At 37.8% G+C, this 26,850-nt stretch overlaps 2 protein-coding genes across 12 annotated transcripts in view; one reads left to right on the top strand and one right to left on the bottom strand.

The window, feature by feature from the left end:
- Positions 1 to 15,921, top strand: part of impg1b (interphotoreceptor matrix proteoglycan 1b) — a 40,179-nt gene extending 24,258 nt beyond the window's left edge. For 2 of the 7 annotated variants that reach the window (XM_021319116.2, XM_021319113.2), the window contains 6 exons: positions 6,522 to 6,741; positions 8,753 to 8,963; positions 12,023 to 12,208; positions 12,283 to 12,466; positions 12,788 to 12,871; positions 15,361 to 15,921. In XM_021319116.2, coding sequence (XP_021174791.2) covers positions 6,522 to 6,741; positions 8,753 to 8,963; positions 12,023 to 12,208; positions 12,283 to 12,466; positions 12,788 to 12,871; positions 15,361 to 15,444 — 969 coding nt within the window. In that variant the 3' untranslated portion in view covers positions 15,445 to 15,921. Of the gene's footprint in view, positions 1 to 6,521; positions 6,742 to 8,752; positions 8,964 to 12,022; positions 12,209 to 12,282; positions 12,467 to 12,787; positions 12,872 to 15,058 lie in introns of all 7 variants that reach the window. The other 5 variants (XM_021319115.2, XR_002428455.2, XM_021319114.2 and 2 more) reach the window with 5 other exon arrangements.
- A 665-nt stretch (positions 15,922 to 16,586) lies between these two features.
- myo6b (myosin VIb) overlaps positions 16,587 to 26,850 on the bottom strand; it is a 68,220-nt gene continuing 57,956 nt past the window's right edge. For all 5 annotated transcript variants that reach the window (XM_012867808.3, XM_021319141.2, XM_012867809.3 and 2 more), the window contains 4 exons: positions 23,310 to 23,413; positions 22,069 to 22,203; positions 19,673 to 19,891; positions 16,587 to 17,687 (listed from right to left, as the gene is read on the bottom strand). In XM_012867808.3, the coding sequence (XP_012723262.2) occupies positions 17,488 to 17,687; positions 19,673 to 19,891; positions 22,069 to 22,203; positions 23,310 to 23,413 (658 nt within the window). In that variant the 3' untranslated portion in view covers positions 16,587 to 17,487. The remainder of the gene's footprint in view (positions 17,688 to 19,672; positions 19,892 to 22,068; positions 22,204 to 23,309; positions 23,414 to 26,850) is intronic.

Raw genomic sequence — 26,850 nt, 5'->3', positions numbered from 1 at the left:
AACATCCAACGAATGTAAATATAAGTCAAAGGCAACACAAGTAAACACAAAATGCGGTGTTTAAATCCAAACCTACACCTGTGTGAAAACGTTATTGTCCTCTAAACCCAATAACTGGTTGGGCCGCCCTTAGCAGCAACAACTTCAATAACTGTGGTTCATCACACCTGAGCTCTCCTTCTCCAGCCACACCCAGGCCTGATTACTGCCACGCCTGTCCTCGATCAAGAAATCACTTAGATAGGAACCGCCCTACAAAGTGAAGTACACCAAAATGTCCTCAAAAGAAATTCAGAAACAAAAAGAAAGTAAGTAAGTTATTGTGCTCTGTCAAAAAGTCCTGAAGGAGAAAGTCCGGCCATCTCTAAGTGACTTCAAGCTGAAACCAGCTTGGCTTCAGCAGCAGAACGATGATCCAGAACACACCAGCAAGTCCTCCTCTGAATGGCCGAAGACTTTGGAGTGTCCTAGTCAAAGTCCAGACTGGAATCCTATTGAGATGCAGCAGCAGGACCTTTAAAATGCTGTTCATGGTGGAAAACCCTCCAATGTGGCTGAATTACAGCAATTCTCCAAACATGAGAGGATCATCTGTATAATATGATTGAACTTGACTTTGTAAAGTGCCTTGAGATGACATGTTTCATGATTTGGCACTATATAAATAAAATTGAATTGAATTGAATCAGAATTCCTCGGCATCGCTGCAAAGACTCACTTCAACTTATCCCATCCAGTTATTGGGTCTTTTTCACACAGGGACATGCAGTTTTGGATTTTCACCCCCGTTAATAACAAAAGCCTTCATTTAAAAGCAGCATTTTGTGTTCACTTGTGTTGTCTTTGACTATTATTTAAATTAGTTTGATGTTCCGAAACACACAAACGCGACAAACGTGCAAAAAATAAGAAATCAGGAGGAAGCAAAGACCTTTTCACGCCTCTGTATATTGGATTTAAAAGTTACACTAATTGTTGCTCGTTTGTTGGTTCTGAAAAAAGCATCTCCTAAATCCATTGTGTAATGTGTAGTAATTTGTAGAGTTTATATCTATTTTTTCCTTCTTTCATGGATAAAAAAAGCTGTGTGCAGTACTGGAGCGATTAGAGGTGTTAGTCTCATATTTGTTATGACGTTGCAGTATATCTGATGCCTTAAATACAAACCGGGTTTGGTTTAGAATGATATGTTAACAGGCTTTATGAATACTTTTGGAGTGTTTTGCTGCTTTGAGCGATTTGTGTTGCTAAAACGGTGTTAGTTTGTGCTCTGAGGTCATAAGAGCGTTTCCTCTCTGAGTCGTTGGTTTGTGACGTGGGGTAAGGAGCTTAAAGCAGTTCTGGTCCGCTCCTGCACCACACGCTAATACTGGTTTCAATCTTCTTACCCTGCTGGCGGTCCTGTTTATGTGGACATCTGCATGCATTATACCTGAATGTACCACAGAAAATGGAATAAAAATGCTCAAGTCCTTTTTAATATCGAAACATCACTTATTTTGTTGCTTTCTCGGGATTTGTCCAAATTCTGCACAATCGAGTTTTAACATTTATTTGAATCTATGCATTAGGGTTTGGTATGAAGGTGTGGTTTGTAGACATGAAGTAAAAAAAAAAAAAACCAGCACATCCAGCCTTAAGTTTAAAGTGAGCAGATGGACCGGGACATGGTGAAATAGGCGGTTGTTGCCAGGCTAGTTGGGCGAGGCACTGGGTAAGACGAACATTCAGGAGACGATGTCCAGGAAGACGTGTTCTGTTTTCAGATCCTGAAATGTTTGATGATCGACTGTCACTGATGCGATGAGCTGGATCTGATTCTAAATACCGCATATCATCCATCCCAGAGTTAGCCGGGTCTCCTCTGCAGAGGAAGACAACAGGAAACCAGCCAAAGGACAGAATATAAAAGCAACACTCCATCTCCAATTTTTGGTGGTTGCCCAAACCTTTTTTATTCTGCTTGTTAACTAATTAATTTAGCTTCCTGCTAAACTAGTGTTCAGATGCTTGATCCGGTAAGTATTCACCGTTCTCTTCCAGTTGTTGGTGGATGCCTTAGGACTTGCCAACATGTTCTCCTTTAAATGGGCTAGTTTCTTATTTATCCTAAATTATCCAAGCCGGTTTAGAAATAAGTGAAAGCAGCTATCATTAGTGACTGCTGAACAATATGGCTTTTTAATCGGCCCATTTAAACGGACACTGAATGCTTTCCTGACTGCTGGAGCACCTTTGTGTCCCTGTATATTGACCGCCGTCCACATGTGTTTACATAAATGTATATTACTGACCCATGGTAGCGTGGATTACTCCTGTACCTACTGGTTTGTGAAGCAACCCAAAAAAATTGGACATGGAGTTCAGAATGCGTTTCATTTTTTCTTCCCATAAAATCCCACTAAACACGTTAAGCTGGTTTAATATTCCTTGGGACACTTCAAGGACATCTGCTAGAGGGCCTTGCGTTTTGGTTTGAAAAGGAGAACCAGTAGATACACGTGTAACTTTGAGTGAAAGCATGCGGTTTTGGCTGTGCTTGTGGTCTGAGGTCTATTAAAGTTGTGTGGTGTGCAGTAGAGAGCAGAGGAATCTGTTTTTTAGTCTAGAAAGTTGTTACTAGATGTCTCACAAAAAGAAGCAGACGATTTGCACTGAAGCAAGCGAAAGCAGCGCAGACGGTTTGCAAGGTGGACCATCTGGCAGCAGTTCTGTAAAACACTATCAGTTACAGAAAAGTGGGCCTCTGCAAACTGCTGGCCAGCGATAGGTGAGCTAACCTGTCCAAAGCCGAGCTCCTTAAGGCCCCTTATCTGCTCTTGAGTTGTCAGGCCATGGTAATCTCTGCCTCTCACGCTGCAGCAGTTTGACAGCTGTTTCATTTACAGTGATCCTGGGCTGGTTGGAAATGGTCCAGTGTAGATCAGTGACGTTCACCGTGGTGCATTACTTTAGATGTCTGACTTCCTCCTAGTCCTGAATGACTTTAATCAGTTTTTAGTCTTTATGCTCTGGCTTCAGATTTATCCAAACTGCATAGTTATATTTTTTCACGATCATTACAGTCACAGACTGTATTTTACTGGGATTTATTTTTGGATTTCTCATAAATAAAAATCTGAAAAGTCTGGCATGCATTTGTATTCACCCCCCCCCCCCCTTTACACCTATAAACAAAAAACATTGCACCCAACTGCCTTTAAAAGTCTCCTAATTAGTGAATAAACCCACCAGCTTCTTCTGGCTACTAATCAGTGGAACACGCAGCCTGATCATGTGAGGAGCTGCAGTTTTTTATTTTCAGTTTTCAAATTTAACTTGAAGAAATTGTCGATAACTGCTCAAATATGTAATCATTAATTGTATAACTGTGTATGCCAGTATGTGTGTGCTTATGCAGAGTGATTACAACATAATTTCTAGTGTTGCTTTATTCTATTATTCTATTGTATATTCATTTTTTGTAATCTGTTAAGGGACTGCAGATGCAAATTAATTTATGCTGTAATCTGGTGCAGCACATCAAATAGGGACATTTATGTTTGAGCTGTGCATTGCCCCCGTTTAAATAAAGTTATTATTAGTAAATTAATTAGTTAGTTAGTTAGTAAATTTGGCCGTCCATCTAAACTGACAGGGCAGGGAAAGAAGCCAGGAGGCCTATGGCAACTCTGGAGGAGCTGCAGATCCAGAGCTCAGGTGGGACGATTGTTTTCTGCAAATAGGGCCGTTATAGAATAATGACAAGAAGAATGTTAGAAAAAATTAAACATAGGGAGTCCTAAATGCAGTTTGCCACCAGCCATGTAGGAACAGAGCAAACATGTGGAGAATGGTGCTCTGTTCAGATAAGGCCAAAATAAAGCTTTTGGGCCTAAATGCACAATGTGTGACATAAAGCGCTGCACATTATCCCAAGGCTATTTTACAAATATCCTATTTTACAAATAAGAATATCAGCTTCTGGATGTGCAAAGCTCAGACAGCCACATCTCAACAGACTTGCCGCCGTGATTGCAGACGTTCTGATTTTACTTTGGAAAACAGTTTGAAACCCATTCCTCACTTTCCTTCCACTCCTTCATCCTGCACTCCATCGTTCTGGTCTGCCACAAACAATCCCAACAAACATCATGGAAGGTTGAGAGTTTGGAGAGATAGGAATGGTTTTGTGAGGCACTGTAGGTCTAAAACTGAGAAGACATTTAAATTGAATAAAGATAAATGAAGTTACATTTAAAACTTTGTTTTGCTGCTTCGGCTGCAGAAGCTAAAAGGATCCAATGTGAATTTAATACATTTATAGTGCGGTTTATTCACGGCATCAACTTCATCCAGTTACGTTTAGATAGGGATGGCAGTGTGCAAAGCGAGACTATTTTATTTCTTTTAACTCCCTTATCTTATTAATATGAAATACTACAAGGCATGCACATTAAATATTTAGGTTGCAAGAGAAAGATAAACGACTAAATTAGATCCAACTGAGTGTATGTTGCTGCTCGCCTCTAGCCTGAGTATGAATGCCCATTTCTGAGCACACACACTTAGAGTAAAGCTAATACAGCCTCTTTCACACCTGAGGCCTTACCAAAGTCTTAAACGAAGTAATAACCCAGCCTGTTTGCAGAACTTCTCCATTTAGTCAAGCATTCTGAAGTCAAATGTGAAGCAGAAACACGTTCGGCTGCTGAAGCTCGGCTCAAAGTCAGACAAAAGGACAATGATCCCAGACGCAGAAGCAAATAAAGAGCATGAATAGCTCAGCCAAATGGTTCAGACCTTGACTGGAGCGAAGGCTTCAGAGCTGTGCATTAACAAACGCCTGCAAACCTTTAGCACAATAAAGCATCATTTAAAAAACGTGTCTGCAAGAAAGGTGAGCAAAACAAGGAAGTTCATCATGATGTAAAGTCAGGACACATTCATCCCCTTTCACACACAGCTCCTGCAGTTTTTATTAAATCAGCAATGACTCAATGTAATAAGAGACGCTCCATTTGGAACGTAAATGACGGGAATTCATTGCAACATCAGCCAAACCTACTTTACATGCAGTGTATTGTCCCCAGAACAACAGTTCACAATCAGTTCTTCTATTGTTTTGCTATTTCTTTTTCCTTAAAGCCGCTTGATCCACATGTGATGACAGAGCATGAGTTTTAGGAAAACGCGGCATGATTAAAACACCTGAAAGCAGTTTGTGAAGAGAACCAGGACACACTGGAATGAACAGATGTAGAAAGTAGTCAATCAGTAATATTAACCGATGCTCACCTGTTAAATGTTTAAGATGACACGTAAATTTGAATAAAAACATATATATATTTATATTAAGTCAGTGAAAGCAGGGGGATGAGGTAATTTAGATTTTTAATTTAAACATTTCCTGGATCATCTCCTCTAATACTTCTTTAATACTGTGCCCAGAAAACAAAAACATTTGTGTTCTCAAAACGATAATTGGCTTTGGATAGAGCATTATGCTACATTTTAAAGATTTGTGGGCCCAACACTGAGCCCTGAGGGACACCAAAGTCATGTTTGCTTCCACGGTCATCATGATTTCAGGGCTCACTGCAGAGAAAGTCTGGTTCAAACTCAAACCACCCACCTACCATAGAGTTTCCTAATGCCAGCTAATCAGCTTCAGTCTCATGGTTCTTGTGATGTCACCAACTCAAATAAACAGAGAATACCTTTTTGGTTTCTACCCAGTGCTTTTTTTTTAATTGTATTTTGTCAAAATCCTTCTGTGGAAATCTCTTATTTCATCGCACGGCTTTGTTTTAACAGTCAGCATACATTTCGGCGACAAAATAATATCTTTCCAACTTGGTGCGGACCGGATATTTTCTCTCTAATGATGCTATAATCCCGTTAGCTTTGGATCTGAGGGAGGGTGTACTTACCTCTGCCTCAATCTGCTCCTGCAAAGCTCTGTCACCAAGCAGTGTTTATTATAGACTAGTTTAGTGCCTGAGACTGCTTTCTTGTCATGCACAGACTTTTTATTAAAATTTCCCATCCTTTCACAGTTTTTTTGTTCACATTTTTTAATATCAAGAATTAGCATGTTCACTGCACCAGTGCTTCTAAATCAAACTCCAATTTTGTTCTGGATCTAATTGCGCAATCAGTGGCCTCAAAGACAGCCTTTCATGCTCACATCAAAATTTAATTATGAACTATTCATAGAATTCACTCTTATATGTGACCTGAATAATAAATAAAACTGTGAAATGACACTGTCACTGATAAGGGAGGATAAATAATCATTGTTTTTTTTTTTTTCTTCTCAATGGGACAAAATCTTTACTGACTCAAAACAATAACATGAATTATGCATCATTTATTAATTAAGTTTCCTCAGATAAACTAAAAACTTAGTATTCTTCTTTTGTAATTGCTAAAAGCTGCTTTTCTAGAGCAAAAAAATATTTTACACCACTAATCCTCTTATAATTAACTTCTGAGAAGCAGTGGCTGATTCATCTTATTTTCCCTCTGTCTTTGCACAGCTTTTGCCGTATTTACAGTCCAATTTGACTGGATTTAAGCAGCTGGAGATCCTCAACTTCAGGAATGGGAGTGTGGTAGTAAACAGCAGGATGAAACTGGACAGGCCAGTCCCTTACAACGTCACAGAAGCTGTGCACTGTGTGCTGGAGGACCTCTGCAGTGCAGCTTCTAATCGACTTGACATTGAGATTGACAGTCGCTCTTTGGAGGTCGAACCAGGTGAGAAGTTCTTGCTAAAGTATTAGTTTGTCTTCAAATAGCTCTTCCACTGTTACTTTTTCATGGGATTTAGTGTTTGCAAAAGGATATTCAATGATTTTATCCTTTTTTAATATATTTATATTTTTATTTTCCAAGTAAAATGACTGGTAATAAGAAACATAAAGAGAGCAGACTGGCCTGAAGCTTATGAAAGACACAAGGTGGTCTGATCACACCGTGCTAAACCCCATCCTGTCACTGTTTTCATAACACAGCGGTAAAAAAACGTATTTTCCCTGTTAAGAATTTTTTTGCTGCTGTGGCCCTTCTCTTACTCTTAAATGTTTCAGCTCATCGGACAAAGTTTAAAATGAGACAGAAATAACCTGAGTGAAAACAAGAAGAAGACCAAGGCTGTATCCATGTAACCTGTCTGAATGGTGCAGTCAGAGAGGAAGGAGTTAGGAAAAAGGAGCCTGTGAGCTTCCTCTGGTGGCTAATTCAGCCTAGGAACCCCACAACGTCCCTTACCGGCGCTAAGAAGCTATGAGGTATCGCACAGTTCTTTGCGAAACATGACGTATCAGCACAACCCACCTCACGGAAATCAAGGAAAATGTCCGGAGAGAAGAGAGATCACACTTTGTACTTAATTTTCAGAAGGATGTAGGCCCAGATCTGACTTGAATCATCCATGTGTGTTTCCCTCGCGTAAAGACGTCGGAGTTAAAGGCTGTCTGAATTTGGCACAGCAGTACGAAGCTCCTTTCCTCGCTACGATAGAGTCCTGACTGTCGACCTCATAAAAGGCCATGGAACAGGAGCTAGGAGCTGTTTTTAAGGGTGTTTGGATGGAGCCCAAATCTATTCAAGCCAACCAGGCCCTACGTGAAAAGGTATTTGCAACCTGAACCTGAGACCCGGTTGTCTCATTCTTGGCCCCAACAGCTGCCCTAAAATGTAAAGTGAGTGTTTTCAGTCACTGCGGGGGAACTCTGACCCACTCTTCTTTGCAGAAATGTTTTAATCCAGCAGAATTGGAACATTTCTAAGCACAAACAGACGGCCTAGCGTCATGAAATAGCATCCTCACTGGATTTAAGTGTGGACTTTGACTAGGCCACTGCAATACTCTATTTTATTTCTATTTTTTTTCTAGTTCCTAAATGAGCAAAGCAGCCTTTCAGGATCAAACCACCCCCGTGTTTGACAGTGGTGTGATACTTTTACATCAGACGTATGGGGATTCCTCACAGTCCAAGTAGTTCAACCTTTGTCTCCTGAGTCCACAGAATATTTTCTCAAAGGTCCGACTGGCAGGATATTATTTAGCAACTGTGAGACAGAACTTTGTGGGTTTTTGGGTCAGAAATGGAACTGCCCTTGGTGTCTTTCTGACTTATTGTTAATCACGAACACTGAGTTTAGTTGAAGCAAGTGAGGTCCGCAGATGTTGTTCTGGGTTCTTTTGTTGTTGTTCTGAGTTCTTTAAACTCTTTCCAGTCTGGTAAATATCAATGCTTTTGTTTCTAATCCGTTCTTTAAATTGTCACATGTGTTTGATTGTGAGATTTTTTTTGTCTACTTCATGTTGCCAGACAGGTTCTGTTCAACTGCTTCTTGACTCTCCAGCTCCTCCAATATTAATGACCGAGTGGGACTGGTGATATTAAAGTTAGCTGTCCAACAAAATGTGGTTAATTATGAAGTTAATCATTTTTTAACATAGGTTGCAGTTTCTCCCCTCAAAAAGTAAAACCATGATTTAAAAACTGCATTTTCCCCCCACACCAGGGGTGTTATGTTATCTCTAGGTTTGATGGGTTTATGACTGTGGGTAAGCTCATTAAAATCATGGTTTATTTAAAGCAGGGAAGTACAATGGGATAAATAGAAATGCCCTGTAAGCTCTCCTCTTCATCTACAGAGCGTATGAGACCTCATTAATGTTAATGGGCACCTCTCTGCTCCTGCTTCCACCTCTCTCTTCCTGCACGGTGAACCCCCCCCCAATCCCTGCTGGCTTCAGCTGACCAAGCAGATCCCTGTAAGTTCCTGGCCTGCAACGAGTTTTCCCACTGCGTGGTAAACAGCTGGAGCAGCGAGGCCGAGTGTCTGTGTGACCCCGGCTACAGCACCGTGGACGGACTGCCCTGTCAGAGCGCCTGCTCTCTGCAGCCAGACTACTGCATGAACGGAGGCCAGTGTGAGATAATCCCAGGTCACGGCGTCACCTGCAGGTACGGAGAAACTCGCTGATCAAACACTCAACATACGCACACTTTAAAGCAGCCGTACTGTTAAATATGTCAGATTCTATTTATTCTGCGAGCTTTACTTTATCTGGATTGCACCTGGATTGCACAGACCTCTTGTTTTTTTGTTTTTTGTTATTGCACGTTACTTATTACATTTATGGTTACTATTATATAAAACTGCAATTAAATAGTAACCATAAACGTAATAAGTAACGTGCAATAACTAACGTACAATAATATGCAACTCATGTGAATTCAATCTCTGGATTATACATATAACTGTATAACTGTTACAATTACTGTAACAAGTGTTTTGCAGTAACTATGTGCAATAATGTGCTGTGTTATATTATTGTGTTATATTATTATGTTATAAAGGTCATTCATTCCTGCTGCTACCTAATCATACTTCGCTGCTTTATACCTGTAACCATTATACTAATTACTGCAACCATGCACCACAGCTGCAACAATAACTGTAATAACTTAAGTGCAATAAGCTATTTAAACAATGTGCTATAATCTGTGCAATAAGCCTGTGCAATAATCATGTATAAAGAGTATAATAACACATGTGCAATAACCTATTTATGCAAGGAGCTATAACCTGTGCAATAATCCTGAGCAATAATCCTGTATAAAGTGTATAATAACATATGTGCAATAACCTGATTATACATAGGGGTGTATAGAATTGTATATAGCTGTATAATGTATCTAACTGATTCTACTTACCTACTTAGGCACCTTCTTCTGACTTTTGACTATTGAGCCGATGGGACAAGTGAATTTCTCCATTGTGAGATCAATAAAGCTTATCATATCTTATCTCTTTACTATTTTAAATTACATGTAATTTTAGACATTCAAATTAACCTTAAAAATACTATAAAACACATCTATAACATAATGGAATTACTACAAAAAAGCGTACATTAAAATAAATTGATCTTTTATTATTGTAGCACAATACTACTTTCAAAAACTCTGAAAACTTTAACATTTAATTTAAGCACATTCATTAATAAAATATCATATTAAGGAAAATTTGTTTTTAACAAAAATCAACAGTTTCAGAATAAGTAGCACTCAAAGTAATGATAAAATGAATTAGTAATTAAACTTACTTTTTTATGTTTCGTGCTCAAAAACCCTCCAACGGGGCTAAAATAAAGAAAAAGAAAGAAATTTCCCTCCACATGGATGTGAACCGTTCCCAGTTATTTCCAGTTACACTTTTGTTTGATTGCAGTTGTTGCTGCTAAGAGAGGAACAACCAGGTTTTTATTTTTAGCAGTAAATTATTTTTTCACACAGGGCAGGTTGGCTTGGTCAGCTTTTGTAGGGATTAGGGAAACAATACAGAGATTAAGTTTAACAATTGATTCATTATATTTATGTGTGAAACCTAGTTAATAAAATATATTACTGTTCTTATGGATGTTCTTCTTGTGCATATGTGGGTTCTCTCTGCATACTCAGCCCTCCTCCCAAAGCCCAAAAACATGCCAGCTGGGTGAATTGGGCTCTCTAACTCCTCCTTAGTCTCAAATATATAAATAAACTATCTGATGGTTAAGTTATTTTTACTTATTGCAACTTTAGAAAGAGATAAATCAAAATTTAATATAATAAAATGTGAAATTTCCACTGAAATTGAATGATTATGTTGAAAGAAACCACTTCTAGAATCATTAATAAACCTATTTCTAATCATGCTTTTAAGAAGTAATAAAGAATCAAAACACAAGTAACATAAAATGGAAACGTAGAATATCATTAGCTGATTAACTTTATCAGCCGTTTTATCAGCGTTTCTCAAATTTCTAAACATAAAAAGGTTTTTGTGTAAATGTGCAGACCTGACACATCCTTCTTTGCTCAAACGGAGTGATGCCTTTGGCGTCCGGCACATTCAGACTCTGGAAAAAAGCCTGAAAAGGCAGACTCTTGTTAAATAAAGTCCCAGTGAACCGGGTCCCTGCGGTTCTGAATCTCATGGTCGTGTCTCTGGAGAAGCACCGGATGTTTTATTCTGGTGCAGGCGTTGTAGATGTTTGGTGGTTCTTCTCTTTTGAATCCAGAACCGAGTTGGTAACGACACCAAAACCCGTACTAAAGGTCTGGGCTCCGTCTTTAGGGACATGAAAGGTCATGAAAACTTTTAAGATTCGATGGACAAAAACAAAAACATACAGTCAATGAAACGGTTGCACGACCAACTATAACAGGCTTAATAAATCGGATGGGCTCTCTTTTTGGTTCTGGTTCTTTTATTCTGTCAGCTCATCCCTCTCCTGACCAGGGAGATAGCCATTAGGAAAATTAAATTCTACTATAAATGAAACCCTGTGTTTACCTTACAAAACCACCACAGAACCTGGATAAGTTCTAATCTTCAGGCTCTAAGACATTTTTTAACTATTTTAAACAGGAGCTGAACAATGATACCACTTAATTCACTGTGAGGAGAAAACCAGCATAATTAACAAAAATAAAGGTTTAGAAACATCAGTAGGTGTAATTAATGTACAAAATGTGTTCCACTTAGTGAGTTGAATTGAGATCCAAAAATAAAACTTTTAAATATTATTTTAATTTGTTGAGGGGAACTTAGTTCAGAAACAGTTTTGTTGAATCAAAAAGCAATAAATATGGTCCTAAATGACAAAGTAAAACTTAATCTCACTTCTAACATAGATATAAAGTTTTCAACATTTCTATATGATTATTAAAGAATTTGAAATACCAAATTATTGTCACCTATTATTAATTTATGCACGTTGCAATGCATTAAAACTTTTTGAAAAGACATAAAAAAAGTTTGTAATTCATAGAAACCCAGCATTAATGCTCCATATTCAAATGCATGTATAACTCTCGCTGTGCTCGGGGGGATTTATTCAACAGCATTTGCTTTCAGACACAGAAAGAGCTGAATTATTTTTGAAGCATTTCTGCAGAGAGTAGAAGTCATTTTCTTTCCTGCAGAGGTTTGACCACGCGGCTCCTCCTCTGAACGTTGTCGTCCTTTGTTTCAGATGCCCTGCAGGTAAATACTGGCACTACCACGGAGAACGCTGCAGCGAGCTGGTGTCGCTGCCTCTGGACCCTTCTCTGATCATAACCTGCCTCGCGGGGAGTCTCTGCCTTGTTTGCGCTGTCATCGGCGTGTTAATATTCATCAACAAGAAGTGTATAAAAAGCAGAAAGACCGTGGCGCTGGTGTAAGTCTGAGCCCTGCTTCATGTCCTGTCCTGTCGGCTCCGGCTTTAAAGGCCTCCATCTTTTTACATCGCAGGCACACCCATGCACCCTATGCCTTTGAGAACACTTTGAGGGAGAACCCAGTGTTTGAGAATGATGACGGTGTCTTAACTCATGTTTCCACTCTACCGTGCCCCTCGAGCTCTGCCTCTTCGCACTCCCAACAGTCTGAGCAGGAACATTTTGCCTCAATTGAAAATATACATCTGAGTATTGAGGTACAACGAGCGGATCCGCATAACTAACCCGACTAACCACTGAGCCCAAAGCCCTAATCTCCAAGCATCTGCTAAATAACAACTTCTTCCCAGAGCAAAAAAACAAAAACAAAAACTGCCTCAGGGTTGGTTTGTTGCTGCTCTGAGGCTTTCAGCTTCACAATGAAAAGAGTTCAAAGCACACACCTGTAATTCTGCTTACCTGAGAGGCGCTTGCTGTAGAAGCTAGATTCCCACACACAATAGATTTGTATAAAATGCTAGCTTTGTCTTAATTTAGGAGGATAAGCATCAAACCGTGTACCTTCTCCTTCTCTGCAGATCCCCAGACGACTCTACACAACAAGATCAGAAAAGTTAGTTTCAGACATGGTGGGTTTCCACCACAATTTGCCGCGTAGTGAGGTAAGACAAACCAGAACTGCTTTAAATTGTGAATATAAATGTAAATCTGGAGGAAGATGGTTCGGTTTTGTGGATTTACCTCCAGACTTTCTTCACTGCATAATTGTGTTGTGAAAAGAAAATGTCAAACCCCTTCAGAGTGCCCGGCAAAACTAAATGCCTTCAAAAGTCAACTAATTATTAAATAAAGTCATCTAATTATTAAATAGGGTCCACCAGTGTGTCGTTTGATCTCAGTATAGATCCAGACTAGAAACCAACTTGGGTTCTGCAGCAGAACAAAGACCCAAAACACGGCAGCAAGTCCACTTCTAAACAGCCGGATAAAATCAAAATGAAGGCTCGTCTGAAATATCCTAATTACAGCTCCTACAAGCTCCCTATGCTAAAGGAACTATGATAGGAAGCATGCAGGCTCCTATTCCTACCTCCTTCCTCTCTGACAGCACTTAAACGCTGACGCACTTCCACTTTGGTTAGAGTCCTTACAGCCTTACTGTACATGGGTGTGTAACTAACCTACTAGATTCTGTGTATTAGTTTGACATTCTGTAAAATTCAGAACAAAAATTCAGAACAATACTTTATTGATAATCCGGATTTCCTCTTTATCCCATCATGTTCCTAACATTCCTTTTGGACTATATAGTATATCATATATATATATTATATATATATATATATCTATATATAATATATGATATATAGATATATATATGTATACATATATACATATATGTATAATAAGATATGGATACATATATACTATATATGTATACACTATATATATATAGTACTATATATATATTATCTATGATATAATTATATATATATATACTATAGATATATAGAGATCATATATATAATATATATATATATATTATATGCTAATATATATATATATTCTGTATTCTACATATATGTATATATGTATATACATATACTGTAATATATGTGATACATATATACATTATATATGTCTACATATATATATGTATACTATATATAACATTAATATGTATAACATATATATATATTAATATATATATTTATATTATATATCTATATATATATATATATATATGATATATAATATTATATATATATATATAATACTATAGCATTATAGAAAAGTTCATTTACAATGTGCCTGTTATGTTAAATCTTTATTTAATATTTTCAGATTTTAGCCTAGATCATCTTTCGCGCTGATATTTCATCCTTTCCACAGAGGTCACAAATCACTGTATTATGCTTTTGTATTTCAAAAAGGTGCATAATTAAGTCCTGTATGCACAAATCTTAGTCTTATTAATGTTTTCCTTTTCCTTTTTAATCCTATTAAACCATCTTCCTCTTCCTCCCCAATTTCATCTTTGCAAATTTTTTTTCAGTTTTTGATTGATGATAATTTGTTTTTACTCTAATTTACTTATGTACTGTAAAGTTCTTCCTCTAGTTGGGTGGATTACAACCCTTTGTGTCACATAGCACCAACTACAGTGCAGGAGAGATCTGGTCCTTAACCAAAACACATATTCTGATGAAGCCATTGTCCTGACTGGAGTCATATTTAAGCCTTAAAAAGGTTTAAATATGTTGTCACAGTTGTGATTAAACTACAACAATTCTGTAAAGGTGAGCGGACCAACGTTCCTCCTCAGCGCTGGAAAAGACTCACAGAGTTATCGCAAACACTTTATAGTAGTTGGCGCTGCTGAGGGCGGCCCAACCAGTCATTAGGTTTAGGAGGTAATCACTTTTTCACACGGGGGCCTGTAGGTTTTGTTTTTCTCCCTTAATAATAATAAAAAAAAACTTTCATTTAAAAAGTAAACTTTTTTGTTTGCTTGTCTTTGACTAATATTTAAATTAGTTTGATGTTCTGAAACACTTGTGTGACAAACATACAAAAAATAGAAACCAGGAAGTGGCAAACACTTTTTCACATCACTGTATATATTCATTTCTTTTAGATTTTACTTAAATATTAGATTATTAATAATTTTCCTCTCACTCCACAATTATGTGTTACCCCATGTTGGTCCGTTGAAGTTTGTACAAACAAACTTAAACAAAGGTAATGTACAGGTCAAACTTTTAAACTAGCATCTTCTGTTTTTATGTTTCACAATGGTTTAAAAACTGTGCGGTAAAAGATAATTAACCTGACAAATTGTTTTGCAGCTGTTTGACGCCTGCAAAGGTAAAAGTTCGACAACACTTTCACTAATGATTCCCCTATGAACTCCCAAAACTGAATCACTGCGGCGTTTTTGTGATCAAACTTTTCCTTTAACAGCAGAGAAATGATCCTAACAACTTTTCCTCAACAATTTCCCTGAGACAACACTCTCCAAATGAAAAACTGTCGGTTCGAGCTTTCGTAATTTGTCTTCTGATAATTGCCTTCTGCCGAATGCATGATAATTATAGGTGAGTTACTCCATCTTGGAATTAGCTGACACTTTGCGTCCTCTTTCCTCCAGACATGGCGGCTGCCAAGTGAATACAGAACGTGTTGTCTGCTGAGGGCGTCGGACAGCGAGTGTTTGGAAGTCACCGTCCTCTGATCACACCTTCATCTGCTGCAAAGCATGAGGAGAGCGGAGGAAACGCGACTGTTTGGCTGTGTTTCTGAACTTCATAGTGGTTTAAGTCTCTTATTAGACAGAGTTCTGAGGAGGACGCTGCGTTGGAGGGGAACCCAATATTTATTACATGACATAAATGGTAGGAACATTTCCTGTGCACCCATGGCAAAGGTTGCCCTTTCCTCACAATGAGGTATTTATTATTTACAGACGGAGACACATGGCTGTTTCTGATCGTATGTTTAGACAAAGTAATATATTTTGTTTTGTTGCCATTTTTTTTGTCCCAAAAAGATAAAAAAAAGAGAATGTACTGTATAAGCTACTGACTTGCCTGCTGCGCTGTCTCTCCATCAGTGTCTCCCATTCGCAACCTTGTTGTTAATCAAGATTTGGACATATTTTTATACATTTTTCATGTAAAGCAAATAAAATAAAAGGTTTTTAAAGTAAAGTTCTCCGTTTTCTGCATCTCAGGTTGTGTTTAGTTATGACTATGCCACAAGCCAAATCTGAATGTCTGAGAATACAATCAAACAAAAATATTTACCAAAAATTTCCTGATTTATTTATTATAAAAAGGCAAAGCTCTTTGGTTAGCAGTAAGCTTAAAGGTAATGTGACAGAAGTCAAGTCTTTTTAATGGGTAAGTGCTAATAAGGTGTAATGGAATAGAAAAATGTAAAGATCATTCATTTTGCCTTTCCAAAAGTCTTGCATAACTGAGATAGTCAGAATATCAGAATTAAACATATTTTCCCGACTTGTTGAGTTCTTTACACTTGCCGATATTATTCTTTTTAACTACAAATTTTAATTAACAAATTTTCTTATTAAAGCTTATGTACAGTACATTTTAATAAGACAGCTTTACCAAAAATCATTAATTTTAAGTTAAAAAAAGCTGACTTTATATTCTATATAGGCGTATAGTTTTATAACGATAGTATAATGTATATATAGTATAATGTCTCTGGCCTTTTGTGAGGGAAATTAAAATCAAATAGTTAAACAAATTAACACAAGTTCTTGCCGTTTCAAACTATTACTGATAAACTGCTGCTGTAATTTCAAAAGAATAACCAGTAATAGTAATAGATGGTAACAACAGAAAGAAACCATTTAGGATTTTTCCAGCAATGTTTATTTTCTACAGTTTATCCAGAAAAAAAGGCCATCATACCAGTTTACAGATGCAAAGTTGTCATAAATTAGATTTCAATGTTAATCGGGATTTTGTAAGTAAACGATAAGTTGTCTGCCCTAACCACTGAAAAAACCCACATAACACAAACGCCAATAACATTATTAGGTGTAGAACAATCCTGTATGCACAAAACTGCAAACATGAAAAATAAAACTCCCTCTTCCATATCAAATGAGCAACAATAAAAAAAAAAAAAAGCCTTGAGAGACATAATGTATGCAGCCAGGAAACAAACGACTTTCTACCCTTTACAGGCATCGGATTGTTGTGGCATTACATGAAATTACCCATAAATGACATTAAACATTAAAAGGATCCAATTTAGTCGATACGAGCTTGTTTTAAGATTGGATGCTGACTGTGTTAACAACTTCTGACATCAGATATTTGTGTCTAAATGGAGACTGTCCTCTTTTATAGACATAAAGATTATAAAGCATGAATTTTATGGCATCACAAGACAGATAAAGCTCTTAGAACGTCTAATTCAATGTCACAGTTTGGGTTTTAAGTTTACAGCTACAAAGGATGAACCAATTAAGACTCCTGTGGTGCAACTTTATTGCAATTTAAGGCCTCAGAGTGGGATTTTTAATTTCTGCATAGATTAAGGAAAACTACTACTACAGCGAAAACGCTACTAAATCAAGGTGTTGCACTGCAAAATCTTAAAAAAAAAACAGAAATTAGAATCAATATAAGAATCAATATGAAGTGAGCAGTTAGCAAGAAGATTGTGCAGGGAGCGTCTGTGCACGTGGTTATGTCCTAATATCCCACTGAACCGATCGGGAGCGCTCCACGGTGAGCAGGGCTCACTTTAGAAGACTCTGCAGCATGGCGGTGGCGTACGTTGGGCGGGCCTGCTTGTTCTCTATCGCTTTCTTCAGGTACTGGATCCCGTCGCAGCGCTCCCAGATTTCCTCAAACTGCCTGGGCAGGATCTCAGCTCCTCTCTTCCTGGTCAGACCCGTCTCCTCCAGACTCAGCTCACACATTTCCATATCGTCTTTGCCTGAGCGATGGAGGCGTAAGCAAAGAGGTTTACTAGCTTCACCAAATAATTTAGAAAACATTTCAATAAATGGGGACATGATTGAAAAGTTTATGCATTTCATTAATTCAGTTCAAAAAGTGAAACTCATACCAGACTCATACCTGTTAATGTTGATGAGTTTGCCTTACATAAATCAGTTCCCCAGAGAATCTGAATGTTATCTTAGATTAATAAAAACTACTCCAGTATTACCATCTAAGATAGAAAGTACTCCTGGATCAATGTGAGCTTCTGTGATTTCTGTGTCTCTGCTCTGTCTTCTCTAACATAGAAAGTACTCCTGGGTCAATGTGAGCTTCTGTGCTTTCTGTGTCTCTGCTCTGTCTTCTCTAACATAGAAAGTACTCCTGGGTCAATGTGAGCTTCTGTGCTTTCTGTGTCTCTGCTCTGTCTTCTCTAACATAGAAAGTACTCCTGGGTCAATGTGAGCGTCTGTGCTTTCTGTGTCTCTGCTCTGTCTTCTCTAAGCTCCAGTGGGTGGAGGCAGATGAGCGTTCACACTGAGCCTGGTTCTGGTTCTGCTGGAGGTTCTCCTCCCTGTTAAAGGGGAGTTTTCCTCTCCACTGTCGCTTCATGCATGCTCAGTATGAGGGATTGCTGCAAAGCCATCAACAATGCAGACGACTGTCCACTGTGGCTCTACGCTCTTTCAGGAGGAGTGAATGCTGCTTGGAGAGACTTGATGCAACCTGCTGGGTTTCCTTAGAGAGGAAACTTTTTCACCAATCTGGAGGATCTGATGGAGTCTGACTTTGGAAAGAGCCTTGAGATGACATGTATCATGAATTAGTGCTATATAAATAAAATGGCCTCCCTACTGAAGCTGCTGCCCCCGCGACCCGACCCCGGATAAGCGGAAGACAACGGACGGACGGACGGATAAATAAAATGTAATTTAATTGAAAACACTTATAATTAATAGAGACATATATTATGCCGATGACAACGGTCACTGATACCAGCCTAAAGAAGGGTAAACCACAAAAGAGCGCTGCTAAAGTAGCTGGTTGTTTAAACAGTGCATAATCTAAACAGAATTGAAAGTTTAGTGGAAGGAGAACGTGTGGCAGAAAAATATGCACAGGCATAACAGCAGCCTTAGAAGGATTGTAAAGTAAAAAACCTATAAGAGGGATATTCATGGCTGGTAATCTTAGCCATTAACCTGGGCTAAGGTAACAAGGGCAGATCTATTGCTCAGTCGTTCAAAATCATCTTTCCAGAAAAATGTAAATTTGCATTTCTTTTGGAAATTAAAGTACCACTTCAATCTGCAGAGAGAGGGCAGAGACGCAGAATCTGTGTAGTCTCCACAGACACTCATGAATGTGATGGTATTTGAGATTAATTTTAATTATTTAATCAGTAAAGATTTCTTGAAAGAATTGTATTTGTCCTTGATTTGAGCAGGTAAATAAAATGATCTGCCAATAGAATGAGTATTTTGACCCCTAAAATAAGATAATTAGATATACTGCACTTGAAATAAGATGGTGGAGATGCATTGTTCCTATTAAGTGGAAAAATCTTCTTCCATTGGCAAATTATTTAAATGTGCTGCTCAAATCAAGGACAAGCACTCAATTGAAGAAAATTTTACTTACTTTAGTTCCCTTTTTGTAGTGATAGAGATATAAAAATGATGTTTGCTCCTTTCTGATACATTTTCAACTAAATAAGGAGCCCTTAAGAATATATTTAAGAAAATTACAGATATTCATTTTGGCATTAAAAAATCCTTATTGAATTTCCTAATTTATTTAATATATTTCTTTCATGAGGGGGAACTGGAAAAAATGCCAAATGTGATACAACTTCTCAACATCAGATAATAAATAGATTGAAGATTAGATTTCCTTTTTGATGGCTTCTATGAAGACCGTTAGAGATTTAGCTAAAACGATGCGTTTGTGAAAATATGACAAAGAAAGCTGATGATTCACCTGCAACCAGCACAATGGGCTGCTTGTCTGGATGAAGCTCCATCTGTCTGGCTATCCAAGGCCCATCAAAGTGGGCATACCACCAGCCCTTCTTTTTATTCTGGGGGTCCTTGTACTGGTCCGCGGGTCGGATGAAAGGAATTCGAAAGTATCGCTGCTGCCGGTTCATTGCGACTTCCTGATGTTGGGCCGTTGTCGGAGGCGCTGGGTTCTGCTCGGCTGCAATGGGACCATTAGAAAAACAAATGTGTAACACCAGAGGAGGAAGTAGTTCAGAGCAGCAACTGTTTGGTCTGATTAAACTCGTTCTTCCAAGGAGCAAAAATAAATGCAGGAATAAAATTAAACATGGACATTTTTTTTTAAGATAACATGAGTTTAAATAGGACTAAAGAAAAACCTTAACAAATACCATGTGGTTAACCACAAAAAGCCGCATCATATAGCATCTTATGACAGACATGGATGTGAGTCTCGCTGCATGAATACAACCAAAACATTAAATCAAACAAAATACAACTATCATTTAAAAAAAAAGGTTAAAAAGAGGGAGGCAAGTTAAAGATCTTCATTGTTCATCATCCATCAAACCAAATATATGCTTTTAAATATAAGAAGGGTAAAATTTATTTATTTATTTATTTATTATACCTTGAATTCAGGGAAGGAATATTTATGTTTATTAGTAGTTTAGCTTTAATTTTATTTTATTCATTTACCCAGTAAGTCTGTTAACATTAACATCATTTTTCAGGGAACACCTGGCAAAGAAGGCACACAAATTAAACGAAAAACTGACCGCCTGACTTATACTTTAAAACAAGCTGTCTTTACACTAGAGCCACCTTCACTCCAGTCACACTCATATTCATACATCAATAGGACATTAAGTGCCTTGCCCAGGGGCTCATGGACATGTGCCAGGAGGAAGCTGGGATCAAACCTATGGTTTTCAGATTTCAAGACAACTCCTCCTCCCACTGAGCAACAGCGGTCATGTCCTTTTGACTTTTTCAGTATAATCTGAATATTTGTCCAGGTCCAAGGGGTAAAATAAGAAAGTTTTACCAAATTCAGATACAATTCTGGCTCTAAAGAGAAGTAAAGTTTTAAAAAGTGATTTAATAGGAGAGAAATTTACCTAGTTTAGCTTTATACATACACATACTTTAGTTTCTTTACACCTAACAAGGATAAAAATAAAAAAGTTCAGTGATGCATTCTATAAAATAAGGTTATAAAATGTAAGAAATGATTCACAGAATCTAGCAGCATGAATAAAACTGATGTCTAAATAGTCAATTATGTTTAGAAATGTGGCCTGAACAAATTTTCTCCTGACTGAAGAAATAAGACATGGTCTAGTTTGATAATAAAAGTCCATTTAACTTTCAGCTTTAAAAGAAAAGACTATAATTCATTTCATCACCTACCTCAGTTGTACTCTCTGTCTTTACAACAATTTTGGGAACCGGTGTCTATTTTAAGCCCCTCACAAAGTGCCAGCTAAAGTTAAAACTGACCAGTTCTGCAAGATTTGGGTTGGGTCAGGTGAGATCCCAATCCTAATTATAGGGCTAATCTGAGGTAGAACCATCAGAGTAAAGTATGTTGTCATTTGCATAAAGAGGCAGTTAAGCCTAAAATTGACTCATTTTAAAACACCGACTGCACCTGAATATCTATCTGCAGAGAGGCACTGTTAGCAACAGCAGAAATTTAATTTTCATACAAGCTTTAGAGAAAATAATTCTGCCAGAGGACTGGAAGGAGGTTGAGGTGATCATCAGTATTTCCATCAAATTTAGTGATTATTAAAAGTAATGAAAGGTTATTTACACTGTTGCTTTCTGATATTCAAAGCATTGTTCAAAGTGCAAATAAGCACATTTCACCATAATCTGCTGTAGATATAATAATATAATTATAATTCAATAACAATATATAACGATCAATAGACGTATATTGATGATCAGTCAGTAAAAAGTTCAATAGATAAACAGTTTTCCTTCCTTTTGCATTCTAGCCAATCGTGTAGGTTAATTTTACAGTCACAAACCAATCACAATCAATCACAAACACAGACCTAGGAAGCTCCGCCCCCTTCAAAGAGTTCAGAGAGCACGCATTTTTTTTTTTTAAACTTGCAGTTTTGGTAAAAAGTTAGTTGTGTGTTCTGTATATAAAAATAGGTTATCAAATTATCGATGATTTCTATTCTATCGAAATGCTTTTTTTTTTCTATATTGTCCAGCCCTAATCTCCTGTCTTTGTAATGAGATGTGCCCGTAGCTGATTACGTTTATGTGCTATTTACCGTATGCAGACAGTTTCCTCCTTCCAGAGGACATCATCAAAGCAATAGGATGATGAGAATAAAAATGTAATTTACAAACCGTAGTCAGTGATAGATTTAGGAGCCCTCATGTCGCTCCCGTCATCATTTCGTTTCTTGTTCTTGGACTTCCAGGAGTGATAGACTTTCAGTCGACGGTGGAATTCCTCTCTGCATGCTGCCAGCAGATCAATGTCTTTCAAAATGAAGAAATCTTTGTTAAAACTCACATAAAACCATTACATATAAAAGCACAAAAAAGAATTTAAAGAATTTAATTTAATAAAAGTATTAAATTAGTTAAAGAAAACAGATTTACATCTATTACCAGTTATTGAGATACAGAGATTAAGAAATTATGGTGTTAGGCTTTACTTTAGTATCACAAGATTAAGACAAATTAATAATACATTCAATAAATAACACAGTGAAGAGCATCTTTTGATCGGTTATATTTCTAATGGTGCACTTGTACAACATGATTGACAGGATCAATGATTATTATCTCAAAGTTCTTGGGAAATAAGAGAAGCATCTATCTGTAAATCAGCCAAAGGTCTTCAGCTGACTGAGGATGGGGTTGGCTGAGACTGATGCAGAAAAGTTAATCTCTTTGCAGCAGTATCTCCTCTCTTCATCACCACACTGCAAAAAGGGAGCTAAAAGCAAGTACAATTTTCTTGAAATTTGTGTGTTTGTCCTTGATTTTAGTTGGCAAGTGTTGATGATCTGCCAATGGAATAAGATTTTTGCACTTAAAATAGGAAATATTCATCTCTATCATCTTACTTCAAGTGCTGTTTATCTAATTATCTTATTTTAAGGGTCAAAATACTCATTCCATTGTCAGATATTCTTATCAAATTAAGAATATTTTACTTAGTTTTAGTTCCGTTTTTACAGTGTAAGGCACAGAAACGAGCAGCAGCAGATGTGTGAAAATCCTCAAATTTGCTCTTTTAGTAAAGAAATCATGTTCACAGCTGGAGCTGGAGACTTTCAACAGACACTTTGACAGCTAAAAAAACTCAACTACAAAGCAAGAAACGACAAACAGAGGAAAAGCTGATGTAGAAAGATAGCACTGAATCAATTTGATTATCATTAAGTGCCAAAATATGAGCTGGTGCAGAATTATTTAACATTGTGCCTGAAAACTGTAAATGTGTTGGGAGTGAAGGTGGGAAAAACAGTGGGATCATGAATTTTACTAACAACTCTCACACCTTAATCTTCTTGTAATGGAATTAGAGCACACACAAGCAAACTTGGCGCTTGAGAGAGGATTCAGGATTTTCTCACCACAGGAAGTGTTGATGACATCGCGCAACTCGGCATATTTCCACTTGCTGAGATCATACTTTTTCACGCCAGCAGCAACTTTGGTCGCCTGCACCTGGGGACCCCTGCAGGTAGGAACAGATGAAGGTAAGGTGACAGCCGTGGAGATAAGCGGACTGTTTAATGAATATGAACGCTGATTCAGTTTTACATTTCAGGAGGTGTGAGAATTGATGAAGAAGGTTAAAATGGCAAAATTTAAAGGCAAAGAGCTTTTCAGAAGCAATAGATTGTTTATCTCCTCCATCATTGCTGTGATTCTGTTTTTAACACCACTCTCAAGAACAGAAAAGAATGAAAATCAAAATAAAACACGTGGGGCTTTTATATAAATCAGATTAATAGTAACAGATGTATTTCAGATACTTCACAGATTGCTGCTTACGTTTCCAGCCCTCCCGCTGAGTCAAACCAGCTAACTCTGTAATAGGAATGAAGGGATTTGCCTCTCCTAATTACAGTCAGCACAGTGTCTCCGGATAAGAGGCTTTTAATCTCTGAATCGTTACATTATCTTTTAGAAATCTTACTGACTGGAAAGATGAAACGGATTTAGGATCATTGTAATTCTGGCTGCGATGTGCCGCTGTGGAATGGTCGTAAATCTGAAAAGAAGCCTTGATTTTGTTGCAGGAAGAAGAAGTGGAAGTGGAGCGATGGCCAGCTCTTTGCTCCTGGCAGCAGGTTAAAAGGAAAACGGCTGACTGAAGAGTAGAGGCGGAAGCTGAGATCCTGTCAAAGTTCCTCAGCGACAAGCAGAGCCGCGAGGACCGGTATGCACAAAAGCTCTCCTCTGTACACATAACACAGATTTAAGTATGTTCAGTAAAACATCTGTTTGCTGTCAAGACTCTGATGAATAGCGAAGCCACTTTGTGCTTAACCCTTGAGGCACCTTTAACATTTTGCTACGCTTTTTATCCTTAGACCCAAAACAGGTCAATTTAATTTTTTTCTTCCCTTTCACTACACCATACACACCAGATAAATCAGACCTAAACATAGAACCGATGTTTGTTTTATTTACTCTATGCCCTTTTGGCATGAGAGCCATTAACTTTTTTAAAGGAAAAAAGACAAAATCTGAACTATTTTTCACAAATGGAATAGCTAGAATGAGGTCATATTCTTGCCTGGGCTAATATTTGATAACATTAATTTTGATGTAATATTGGTTTTTGAGCAACAATAATAACAAAAAACTATCTATACTGCTCAGGCTTTTTAAAAAGTTTTCAAAACCTTCCCTGTCATGTCCACCCCAAAAACAATTAATAATTAATTCATTATAAATTAATATCAGAATCACACTGATGAGTAGGGATGGGAATCAAAAACCGGTTCCTGTTCAGAACCGGTTCCGTGTGTTTCAATTCCATGGCACCGTTTGGCAGCTAGCTAAACGATTCTCTTTTCAATTCCGTCGTGCTGCGGCTCTGAGCAGCACAATGGTAGCACAACGTTTTTTTACGCAAGTTACGCACACGGCATTTAGTAAGCACGTGTGTGTAACTTGCACACGACGTGACCAGGCCTAAAGCAAAACAAAAAAAATGGCGGCCCATCGGGGAAAGTTTGGCTTCATTTTAAAGAAGAGAAAGATGGCAACGAGGCGCTTTGCAATCATTGCAAAGTGGCATATACATCCGCGAGAGGAAATAGATCCAACAGGCAGAAATGCCTGCGCACACAACATGGCATACATTTTAACGAATGCCGTGTTTTTGATTCTTACCGGACAGAAGCTAAAGTTACGACCAGCATGGAAGGCAGCTCTGGTGGTAAGTAGCTAGTTTTACATCACTGGCTGGTTCCTAGTAAATCATATGCCATTCCTGGAAATAAACCAATTTCCTACCTCTCTTTGGGGTTATTAAGGGAGTTTGCCTTTCTTGTTAATCCAGCCCTTCATTGGTAGCATGTTTAATTAGAACTACTGGTAGCTGGAATTAATACATGATTCTAGTTATTGCAGTGGATGTAACGAAACATGCTATGAAGTTGCAACACAGTTCAGGGAGCGACAGAAAGGTGATGCTCGTTTATTTAAATCAGGGGGAGATGAGTTTATTTCCCGTAATACTTTTTCATTAAACAGATGCCTTTTCCGTTAGATTTAGATGACTGAGGTTATCTAAAGAGAGATTAATAAGCAACTGTCACAAGAAACTTACATTTTCTTGTATTCTAAACAACTCATCTACTGTATTTAAGTTTGTTCTTATATTCCTTTTTTATTTAAACAAAGATAAATGTTACTCTAGTTGCACATTTGCTGTGGACATCTTGACCTTGTTAGTTTGTAAGGTCGTGTGATAGTTAAGTAAACAAAGTTGATGCTCATCATCAAACTGTTTGTTCTCCTATTTCCCCAAATTGGAATCGAAAAGGAATCGAATCGTTTCACAGAATTGATAAGGGAATCGGAATCGTGAAAATCTTATCAATTCCCAACCCTACTGATGAGTGTATTTACATTTCTGAGCATTTTTGCAGAAAATGGGTGGGAAACTTGTGGAGTGATAAAAACATAATTACGTTAATGAGCTACTACTAACATTTACAAATCCATGGAAAGTAGAGAGGGCGTTGGTGTAAAAAAGCCCAGTTTTATATTCTGTGCATCTACCTTCATCTTGTTACCTGTGTGGTACTATTCTGGAACAGTGCTGCACAAGGTGGCAGGTTTTTGGAGTACTTCTGACACCTAAAGGAGGAAACACTCCAAACGCATTGTGGCGCATGAACGCAGCAAAGCAGTATACGCGCGTCCTACGCTTAGGTTAGCTTTTCATTATAATTAGTCAACCAATGTACACTAGAAGCATAATACATGTTTACAACGCATGTATTTACGCTACGCGGCGCCTAAATTAGATTGAAGTTCTAATTTCAGACGCGTATAGGCCTGTTTTGCAGAGAATAAAATAAACGGTAAAACTACATCCTGTGTCAAAGTTCACTTCCGAAAGTTTCCCAAAACAAGAGTCTCAGTCCGGCCACAAGGTGGTAGAAGTCACTTTGTTGACGCTGCTGATGGATGGGATGCATTAATTTTTACTGAGCTCTCTGTCTGTCCTCTCACAACCCTTCGTCAACTTGAGGAACACCAAGGCGACCCTTCTACCTGGTGCTCTTTCCATGTGACGATAATTCTGTTCAAAGCAGAAACGCGCAGCTGTCCAGCGTACTTCGCAGCGTCTGGTGTAAATTTACAGTTTTAAAAACACGCCTGTAAATCGTGCTGCTTACGTTACGTGCCCGGTGTATTTTCTCCTTTAGACTTATTCTTTTTTTACATTTTCCCCATACTTTTCAGTTTAATACCTTGTTTTTTTTCCCCCCAAACTTATTTTGGATCGTGAGCAGCTGGAGTAACGCATCATAATTAGCTATGATGCATTACTAATACCAACAAACTTGTTTTAAAACAGACAAAATTTTCAAAACTCAAATAATACCAAAACTATGACTGCAAATCCCCAGATGAGTTAAAGAGAAG

This window comes from Fundulus heteroclitus, chromosome 19, assembly GCF_011125445.2.
Source record: "Fundulus heteroclitus isolate FHET01 chromosome 19, MU-UCD_Fhet_4.1, whole genome shotgun sequence".
NCBI classification, from domain to species: Eukaryota; Metazoa; Chordata; class Actinopteri; order Cyprinodontiformes; family Fundulidae; genus Fundulus; species Fundulus heteroclitus.
Note: the sequence above shows the minus strand (reverse complement) of the source record. Positions and strands in the feature narration are given on the sequence as shown.